Here is a 10871-nt window from a genome sequence, read left to right as displayed (position 1 = left end):
TAAGTGGTTTGCCCAAAGCCACACGGCTAGGTAATTATTAAGTGTCTGAGGTTGGATTTGAACCCAGGTACTCCTGACTCCAAGGCCGGTGCTCTATCCACTGCACCACCTAGCCACCCCAATCACCTTTATTTTTAAGTATAAGTTCTCCTCCTCCTTTAGTCAACCATTTATTCCTTATATAAAAAAAAGAAAAAAGACTAGTTCAACAAAATTAATCAACACATCAACTTAATCTGACAGTATATGAATTAGTCCACACTCATAATCCCTCAAATCTTCAAAGGAGGGGAAGGGGCATCTTTTCTTCCCTTCCTCAGGGTCCCCAGACTGGTCATTGTAATTAAACAACAATCAGTTTTGTTTGTTTTTTCCATTTACTCTTGTCATGATTGTAAATGTTATTTTTCTAGTTTTCCTTGCTCTATTTTGCATCATTTTATATTGTCTTGTGCTTTTGAGTCCTTGCTATTCATTGTTTCAAATAGCCCAGCAATATTTTATTACATTTTTGTGCCATTCTGGACACTGTATTTAAACATTCATAATTTACTGATGCTTTTTTAAGCTGTCACTGTCACTTCACACTGATCCAACTCTCCCTTAAAAAAAATTCTCTCTTACACCAAGGAAATATAAAGAAAATACATCAGCCGTTGATTATGCATGATGACATGTTTCATTCTATATGTATATTTTACTGTTTCTCTGAGAGGTGATAAATTCTGAAATCAAGATTGGTAATGACATCAATCAGTTCTGATGTCTTATGGTGTTGTTTTTCTTTTGTATCATTGGGACCATTGTGTAGGTTGTTTTCTTGGTTCTTTTTATGTCACTTTATAATAGTACATCATATACTTTATAGATCTAGCAGTGATATTGCAGTACAAACTTGCCCAGGATTCCCTTAATTCTTCATATTTGCTGGATATTGGAACATGTCCTGAGCAAGACAGCCAGAAGAGGGAGGGGATTGAAGGCTGTTTCTTACTAGCATCATTTGAAGTAATGCATAAATAAGCCTTGGGTTGGGAAGGATGGTAGGCTATCTCTCTAAGTATTGAGGGTTCTCATGTTAAATAGGGATTGGATTTGCTCTGCTTGGCCCCAAAAGGGAAATTGTAGAGCTTGAAAAAGTATGGTAGAGAGGGCTGCCTCCTTGGGTAATGGGTGAATGACGAGTTGGAGAGAATTCTTTTCAGTCATGGGTTGGACATGATATCTTGTGTTATGGAATTCAGCATAAAATAGAGAGGACCAGTTAAAATATAACTTTCCTTTTCTGAATACAGAAAAATGAAACAATTGCTGAATTCTGTCTTTCATGACATTTCATGAAATGTCCCCCAGCAAGGGTAGGTTCTTTTGAATCTTGACTATTCATACCCACAGATGTACTTCCTGTATTCTACCATTCATTTGTAACCAGCCTGCCTGGTAGAAAATTCAGATGTTCTCATTTTGAAATGAATAACCTATTAAGCACCAGATATTCTATGATGAAAAATTCAGTATTTTTCTATCTTTACCTTTTTTTTATGAGTTTTATTTTTTTTTGGTAACTGAAATGCTTCAATCGGTGGAGACTAGAAATATCCTGATTGTCTAGTGTGTAGTGTTGCCTTTTCACAGAAAAGCATGTACTGAGGCTAGGATCAAACCTTCTGATTCTTTGGTAATCCTGCTCTCAGGGCCATTATTTTTGTCTTTATTAAAAGAGGCCAATCTTTCCCTGAAACATATCAGCTTCCAGAATCTCACTGTAATCTAGTCAGCAATAAAATAGTTCATTGTGGATAGTAATGAACAGTTGATTTTCTGGCCTACTGTCACCTAGACATCTCTTCTTACCTGGTCCTTCTGCTCATCTCTAGTATTCCTTGATTTTAATTATGGTGATCATAAGGCACTGCAAGATCCAAATGCTGTCTGCATTAACAAAGATTCAGTTGTGTTCAATAATGTTTTTGTGTGAGACATGCTATGTTCTGATTTTTTAAAAGTGGGTCATAGATAATTTGAATAATCAGAACATGTCATCTGCAAGCCTTCCAGAGAACAGGGAGCTTATTGTATGTATATTTTTTGTGATTGAAATTGATGCAATGCTGATACTCACAGGTTCTACATTGATTAGAATCGCCAGAATCAAGGACATGTATGATTAGAATGTCATGGGGGGGGCAGCTAGGTGGTGCAGTGAATAGAGCACCGGCCCTGGAGTCATGAGGACCTGAGTTCACATTTGGCCTTAGACATGTAAAAAAAAAAAAAATTTCCTAACAGTGTGAGCTTGGGCAAGTTACCTAACCCCACTACCTTGCAACATCCCCCCCCCCCCAAAAAAAAAAGAATGTCATGGGAAAGTACTCTACTGATAGAAAAGCAGAATAGGCCACCACAATCTAGGAATTCCTCCTAATATTGTCTTATGCTGATATACTGACAGGGATTTGTTGCATAAAGCCAAGGGTTTGTTTTCTCCTGTCTTATGGAGGCATGCCCCCAATCTTTAATGTGCCCATGATCTTTAAAAGAGGAGACCAGACCTTTCTGGTTTTGGGATGTCATATGGCTCTTCCATAGGGATTCTTCAAAGGAAGAAGAAGAAACTTTTTTTTTTTAGGCTTTTGCAAGGCAAATGGGGTTAAGTGGCTTGCCCAAGGCCACACAGCTAGGTAATTATTAAGTGTCTGAGACCAGATTTGAACCCAGGTACTCCTGACTCCAAGGCCAGTGCTTTATCCACTACGCCACCTAGCCGCCCCAAGAAGAAACTTTTTAAGGAAAGCTAGAGTGCAGCAGGTTTGTGAATGTGAACTGTGCTAAGGGAAAGTGATAACTGATCAATCTGAGATTCGGTGTAACCAGGCATGATCCAACCTCTTCCACTAGGATAGCTGAACAGCTCCTGCTCTTTGAAAGAAAGGAGGTGACAGACATTCCTCTTCAGTGGGAGCAAAGCTTTATTCTGGGAGTTAAGCTTGAGAATGGCTTCTGACTCCTGCCCTCTGACTTAGTGGATTTGGAGCCCATGTCTCCTTATTGGATGTTTAGATGCTGCCACAGCTCACCTGGATTGGGGAAGAGCATTTTGGAGCATTGGAAGAATTATCCTGTAGAATAAGTTTTCTTTAACAAAAAGGACTTCCTAGACTTCCAAGAGCAGATATCTCTGGTCAGTCAAGCATGTACTCTGTGCCAGGCATGATGTGAAACTTGTTGGGGTGGTCAAGTATTGCTCTGTTTTCTCCTTTCTAGTTTGCTCCCCAAATAGAACTTTATTTTTGGCATTTGTCATTTTCTTCGAGGTCTACCATGATTTTTGTACAGAGTATTTTTATATTGTCCTTTCTAGAAGCTGATAGAGAAATTAAATAAAATCTAACACTATTATTAAATGGGTAGTATTTTGTTTTGTGCCAGATTTCCTGTAATGGTAGCACTATTTTTGGGTTGGTCTCTATGGTTTGGGTAAGTCCATCACAATAGGTGGAAACCACTCATTCTTCATCTACTTTTTTCAGTACCTGGCACCAATTCTGGCCCAGTCACTTGTGATCCATGGCTACTGTGCTAATATGCCGAAGATTTCCAAGCAGGATCTGCAGTACATCTACATTCTCAACCACAGCCAAGAAACAAACCAAGAAAAAACAACCCACTCAAACCCCACAAGATTGTGTTCAAACCCCTGAAGAGATCAACATTAAACCCAAAGCTGCTGCCACCCTCAAGCTCTTGAATCCTCCAGATTACCAAGTCTTGTACAATCCTCTTGCCTATAACAGTTCTAAAAGAGTGGCAGGTAGGAACAGAGGTAGCAATATAAGATATGGTGAACAAGGTTCTCCAGAAAAGGACAGCTCTAATGTTACTGAAAAGCAAATCCAGAACACGTATTGTGTTGCCTCTTCTCGGAGAATGCCGGGGATCAAAAATACTTTCTTGGATTTGGAAACCAATGAGGCTTTGGTTCCTCGTCCTAGCATGGTACGACTTCACAAACTGCAGGTAATGAAAGATGATATTCTGAAAGCTGATGTGGAAACTTTTAACACCTTTGAAGACCCTAGAGTTTTCCTCAGACTGAGGCCTGAGTACCAGCATCATAGTTACAACATTTCTGAGGCTTGGCAGACCCTGTCCTTTAAGGAGAGTGAACTGATTTTACATAAAGTGACAGTATTGCAGATTAATCCTCAGCCCAAAACCATTGCTGACCACTTTGGTGAATTAAGCTCATTGCCAATGGAGCAGCGTTCTGTACTCTTGTCCAATATCAAGTTTACAATCCTGTGCCAATTAAGCCTCAACAGCATACGACTCTTTGATACTTCAGACCTAATAGGTATTATGAAAGCATTTGTTCGATTGGAAATCCCTTCCTCCCACCCAATGCTAGCTACATATGAGGGAGAATTTTGCCGTCGGGTATGGGATATGAGCCTGGATGAGCTTTTATTGGTGGCTGACCTTTGGCGGTGCCTAGGCCACAGTGTACCATGCTTTTTAAAGATATTTTTCAGTTATCTTAACATGCATTGGAAAGATCTCTCCTTGTCCCAGCTGGTGCACTTAATTTATATTATAGGAGAAGGTCGACATGTGCCTCAAGACTTAATGCAGAGACTAGAGTCCTTGGTTCTCAAGTACTTAGATTTACTCAATTTAGAAGAGATTGGCACAATCTGTTTGGGGTTCTTCAAATCAAGTAGCAGTCTTTCTGAGTATGTCATGCGCAAGATTGGGGACAAGGTTTATCCCCAGATGCAGCATTTGAGCAACTATGCCCTAGTGAATATTCTTAAAATGTTTCGCTTTACTCATGTCGATCACCTAGATTTTATGAATCATTTTGCCCAGATTGCCCCTCAGCGCATTCCTTCCATGGGGGTCCAGGCTGTCATGCATCTAACCCTTGCCTGCTCAGCCTTACGCTATCTGGATGAGAGGGTCATGAATGCTGTCGCCGCTTCCTTGCCTTCCAGGGCCACGTATTGTCGGAGCAAAGATGTGGCCAAAATTTTGTGGTCTTTTGGAACTTTGAATTATGAGCCACCTAATGCAGAAAACTTTTATTCCAGCCTGATAGGAGAGGTTCATAGAAAGTTGCCTGAGTTTGGCAAGTTCCCGGATCACTTGTTCACCAGTTTGCTGGGCTTGGCATTTACTGAACGCTTTCCTCTGGATCTTCTGGATTTGGCCTTGAGTCCAGAATTTATCAGGCTAGCTCAGCAGAGAAGCCAGTTTGAGCTCACCAAAGAGTTGTACACTCTGGATGGCACTATCGGGATCGAGTGCCCCGATTACAAAGGCCATCGTCTCAGTGCTCAGCTGCAGCAAGAGGGGGCAGTCATGCTGTGGAATTTAGCAGAACAGGATATGACCACCAAGCCTGAATTCCTGGAGGCTCTTTTTTTACTTCGAACTATCTTAGGGGGTCCTCAGTATATCAGACATCATATGATCTTGCCCCATTCACGGTCATCTGATTTAGAAGTTCACCTGGATGTCAATAATAAACCACTTCCCTTTAATCAGGAAGCTATGCCAACAGATCTGACTAGCTCTCACCTGAAACACGTGGGAGTCAGTCTTACAGATGATTTGATTGCTCAGCTTGTAAAAGGAAAATCAAGCCCACATTTTCAGGCTGAGACAGAGATCAGAGAGAACCCTGGAGGGGTCAACAAGAAGTCACTGCTTCTAGATGGTTGCTTGCCTACGGCAGGGGATCCAGAAGTGACCAGTTTGTGTTCTGTAACAGGACCACAGGCAGGAGTGTCAAAGTTGGCCATTCAGGTGACAAATAGGAACCAGTATTGCTTTGGTTCCAGGCATCTGCTTGGACTGCACAGCATGAAGAGGAGGCAGCTAAGAAAACTTGGGTACACTGTGGTGGAGCTGGCCTTCTGGGAATGGTTTCCTTTATACAGGCGGACAAGATCAGAAAAGCTCTCCTACCTTCATGAGAAAGTGTTCAATTCTGGCTTCTGAGATAGCAGGGGATCAGCGCACTATCAGTAGGCAACATGCCATCCTTAGCACTTTGAAATGAGTGAATGAGCCAAATGAGGAATTATGGAATACCAAGGAGCCCTAAGCAAAGAAGAAATAATGGACTTCTTTATTCATGTGACCTTCCCCTTGGCAAGATTGTAAAATTACTTTTAGCAGAGTTAGTATTGCTATTACCTGATTATGTGAGTGGATCTTTTGCTTGATGGGAATTATCATTACATCAATAAATGACTTAAAACTACACATCTGTCTCCTATTTCTCTCATGTAGGCTAGGTGTTGTGCATTCTAATTTACCTGTCTAGGTAAATTTTTCAGAATGAAAACATAAAAAAACCACTATTGTTCAATTCCATTTTGACCTGCAGGTAGATAATTTTAAAATGTAAACATGATTCTAATGTTCATTTAAAAATATAAATATGATCCTAATTTTCTAAGTTTTCTCATACGTCCTTTTGATAATCTGATGAAACCTGTTGGTCCCTTGTCAGAATGTTTTAAAATCCATTAAATAAAATACATAGATTAGGGAAAAAAGCACATTTTGAAATTTCCCATTCAAATTCATGGAGTTCTTGAAAAATATCCACAGATCCCAGGTTAAGTACCCCTGCTCTAATGGGAAGCACATATGATTTTTAGCATCCTCTAGAGTCTAGGGGCAATATTGGCTATTACAGTAACTTTCTGCTGAGTTTGTGGCCCAGGTATTTATTTTAATTACATGTAAAGTTTTAACATTTCATCCTTTTTTTTTTTTTTTTTTTTTTAGGTTTTTGCAAGGCAAATGGGGTTAAGTGGTTTGCCCAAGGCCACACAGGTAGGTAATCATTAAGTGTCTGAGGCCAGATTTGTACCTAGGTATTCCTGACTCCAGGGCTGATGCTCTATCCACTGTACCACCTAGCCACCCCTAGAACTAACTTTTTTCAAACAACAATACTAATTGATATCATTCTGAAGTTTGCAGAGCACTTTACATACATAGATCATTTAAGTCTTACAACACTTCTCTGAGGAAAGTATCACAGATATTTTTCATTTATAAGTGAGGAAAGAAACTCAGGTAAAATTGTTTGCTCTGGCCTTGACCAATATTTAGAGGTGGAAATTGAGGAGAGGCCTTCCTAATTCTGAGACCAGCACTTTATTGCCTGCACCTTACTGCCTATAATACCCTTTAAGAATTTGCTATAGGACAGCTAGGTGGCAGAGTGGATAGAGCGCCGGCCCAGGAGTACCTGAGTTCAAATCTAGCCTCAGACACTTAAATGATTACCTAGTTGTGTGACTTTAGGCAAGCCACTTAACCCCATTGCCTTAAATAAAAATAAAATAAGAATTTGCTATAGACATTGGGGAGAGACTATGTAATAACTCTTTAGGAGCTTATAGTCTAGTATGGAAGAGAAGGCATTTGTATAAATAAATACATTACTGCTACATAGAAAATAAAATCTAAGGGGGCAGCTAGGTGACACAGTGGATGGAGCACTGGTCCTGGACTTGGGGGGAACCTGAGTTCAAATCTGGCCTTAGACAAGTCACTTAACCCCATTGCCTTGAATAAATAAAATTTAAAAAAAAAAATCTTTTAAAGCCTAAGAAGTATTTAGTCACCCAGTAGCTATTTATTAAGTGCCTGTCCCCCAGCCAGATGTACTGGGGCTACTGAATAAGTAAATAAAATAAAAGATAATCTTTCCCTCAAGGAACTCACAGGGAAACAATATGCAAAAGAACTATGTATAAGCAGGCAGTATGTAGAAGTGGGAAATAATAGATTATTTCCATTTAATCATTACACAAAATATGGTGACCAGAACTGGACTTGAAATTATAAGAACTGACTTTCAGTGCTGGCTTTGCTGTTTTTTATGACCTTGGGTAAATCATTTATCCCCCTGGATCTCATTTCCTTCCTCTGTAAAATAAGAATAATACTTGTACCTACTACCTGCCTCAGTTTGTATGAGAATCTGAAAATTATTAGTGTGTTAAGTGCTTTGTAAACCTTAAAACATTGTATAACCATAAGTTGCTATTAATTATTTGCCATAAGCAGAATACTTTTAGGTACCTAAGGGAGATAGAAAGGTTAGGACAGTTCCCTGCCACTATGAATTTTAGACTTGGGGATGACATAGCTATAATACCAAACAATATGTCCTTAAACATTATTAATATGCAATGAATACACATTGTGTAAGATCTGAGAGGAAAAGGTCTCCTTTCCTGGGATCCACTCAGGAGATCCACTAGAATAGGACTTTAAAAATTGGATAGGAATTAGGAAGGGGTTGGACCATTCTAGGCACAGGGACCATTTTGAACTGAAGCACAGGGAAGGAGGACAAATCCTGAACAGGCAGATTACAAGAAATGAGAGTTGGAAGGGATTTATGGAATCCCTGTAGCAGATCCAGCTGTGTTCATTTGTTCTCTACTTCCAATTAGGAGGAACCCTCTGCCATTTGAGGCTGCCCATTCTGCTTTTAGATCAGCTCTAAGCATTAGAAAGTCTGGAGCCTGGATGTCATGAGGAGGACCTGTCCTGAGGGGATGACTAGGGTCACCCACTAGCTGCTTTGTTTTTGTTCTTGCACTTATTCCTTTTTATAGGACCATCATAATATCAACTACATACCCATTCTGGCTTCTGAATCTGTTCTTTGTTGTCTGCTGATTCTCAAGGGTCACACAGAAGCCTTCCCCTTGCTTCTAGGCTTCTCTTTTAGACCTCCTTGGCTCATTTTTGCTTGTTGGAGAGACTCTTTCATTCCAGGTTCATGTGATGAAGTTCAGAGTGCAGGAGAGGTCAGATCACATTCCCATGACCCTTGTTCTTTTTTTTTTTTAAGTTTTTGCAAGGCAGTGGGTTTAAGTGGCTTGCCCAAGGCCACACGACTAGGTAACTATTAAGTGTCTGAGGCCGGATTTGAACTCAGGTACTCCTGACTCCAAGGCCAGTGCTCTATCCACTGCACCACCTAGCCATCCCCCATGACCCTTGTTCTTAGGAAGTCAGGGTGGGCCCTCAATCCTGAGATTTTCATTTTAAAGAAAATAGACTTCCTTGGAGAATTGGGGATAGTTTTCTGGACTTCTACCTTCATTGAGTAATCAATCCAATCTCCTCCTCCTTTCACTTCCAAGTCAGTGCTGATGAGGAAAATCAAAAGGTTGATTTGGACGTCAACTATTTAAGTGGTTTGTCTTTATGTCCTGGTTTACCATATAATTGATCATCCATTTCTTGGTGGGGTGGGGTGGGGTGTTTTGTGTGTGTGTGTGTGTGTGTGTGTGTGTGTGTGTGTGTGCACACATGTACAAATACCTGGGTATTTGTGAGAATGACTTGAAGGAGAGATATAAGACAAAATAAAACAAAATGAGATTTCCAATTGAAATCAGAACTTTTTCTACCTAACAACTTGTGGTTTTCCCTTTGAGATCAGATTTCTATTTGCCAGAAGATAGTTTCTCTAGTCTTTTTACCAAAGATCAATATAGGGTCGTAGAAGTAAAGATAAAAGGAATTTCTGAATTCATCTTGTTCCAACTTCAGGTAAGGAGATTCAGGCCAACTGGTCTGACTATGACCTTAACTAATGATATTCTCTCTCTGCTGGACATACAGTGCCTGCTTAGACTTTACTTGAAAATAGGAAGTGGTAGTGTTGCCTTTCCTGGGTTCCCTAAAGCTCTCCTTTCTTTGAAAATTTCATAACCTGAAACTTCCTTTTGAATCTCATAGATGGTATCCTGGGCATAGAAGATTTGTGTGTGGTGTGGGAAATAATAGGTCTAATCATGACTCTAACCTGGTGATGTCCTGGAGACTACCAGACATACCTGTGAAAATGGTCTGGTTTGGGGATTTTCCCCATAAGAAAGGTTTCTGTTTTAGTGAAAAATATGGGAGAGTCTTAGGGCCTTTTAGTTACCAGACAGCTGCCTTTACAATGGTGAGGTTGCATTATATCTTTGTTTAGCTTATTTTCTACTTGGAGTTGTTTCTCTAGGAAAAATGTTGAGAAATAAAATAAGTTTCCTGCTTCAAGATGGAGTTAGATTTTTAAAATATTTTTATATTGATTTTGATAAGAGCTCTCTAGGGGATAGTTGTGATTTTTGTTTTTTTTATATTCAGGTACAAATTGGACTAGGTAGGCTCTGAGGAGGTGGGATTGTACACTAGTTAGGGGGACCTTTATTGCAATAAATTTTTTATTCTTATTGGCAGCAGGACATTATGGGAGGCTTTAGAGCAATGCAGTGAAATGATCAGAGCTGTGCATTTTAACAAGGGAATGGATTGAAAAAGGTAAGACTAGGAGAGGACATCATTGTTGCCTCAATCGATTTTCTTCAGAAATGGGAGGGATTGAGTTGTCTTTGCTCTTGAGCTCCCCATTGTGGGCCACCAGGAGACATGGCTACAGAGAAGAAAAGTCGGGGTGTAGGAGGGATTTTCATATTACAAAGTAGTATTTCTTTTCATTTACCCAAATGATTGTGGCGTATTCAAGGGAAGGAAATAGTAAGTTTTTATATAATTTATAGAACATGCAGATTGAGAAGTAAATTATCTTAGTGAAATCAGTGCTTCTTGCCGATCCAGCATTGTGTTATATCTTTGATGATAAGCTCATTTCTGTGATCCTTGTTCCTTTTGATCCTTGTTGGAAGATACTGAGACTACAGAATTGGGAGATAAACTTACTAGAACCTTTTGGTTTATGCCAATAAGGGAGCAGCTAGCCATTTAGGGTGTGATAGAGTCCTGAAGAATAGATTCAAAAGACTGAACACTGGGGATGTGTGTGTCCCAGCAGGGTT

At 39.9% G+C, this 10871-nt stretch overlaps 2 protein-coding genes across 2 annotated transcripts in view; both read left to right on the top strand.

Moving 5' to 3' along the window:
• The first annotated feature begins 28 nt into the window (after positions 1 to 28).
• On the top strand, positions 29 to 8329 carry LOC141518237 (FAST kinase domain-containing protein 5, mitochondrial-like). Its single transcript, XM_074230072.1, has one exon. It carries the CDS (start codon positions 3568 to 3570, stop codon positions 6001 to 6003), a length of 2436 nt encoding a protein of 811 aa, XP_074086173.1. The 5' UTR covers positions 29 to 3567; the 3' UTR covers positions 6004 to 8329.
• A 1945-nt stretch (positions 8330 to 10274) lies between these two features.
• Positions 10275 to 10871, top strand: part of LOC141518238 (RING finger protein 37-like) — a 25366-nt gene continuing 24769 nt past the window's right edge. The window contains exon 1 of the mRNA XM_074230074.1: positions 10275 to 10356. The gene's annotated coding sequence lies outside the window, so the exon portion shown is untranslated. The remainder of the gene's footprint in view (positions 10357 to 10871) is intronic.

This window comes from Macrotis lagotis, chromosome 3, assembly GCF_037893015.1.
Source record: "Macrotis lagotis isolate mMagLag1 chromosome 3, bilby.v1.9.chrom.fasta, whole genome shotgun sequence".
Taxonomy (NCBI): Eukaryota; Metazoa; Chordata; class Mammalia; order Peramelemorphia; family Peramelidae; genus Macrotis; species Macrotis lagotis.
This window is presented reverse-complemented; position numbering and strand designations above follow the sequence as displayed.

What these genes read in the sequence shown, in the direction of transcription:
- LOC141518237 (XM_074230072.1), top strand. Translation starts at nt 3,568, where the DNA reads ATGGCTACTGTGCTAATATGCCGAAGATTTCCAAGCAGGATCTGCAGT.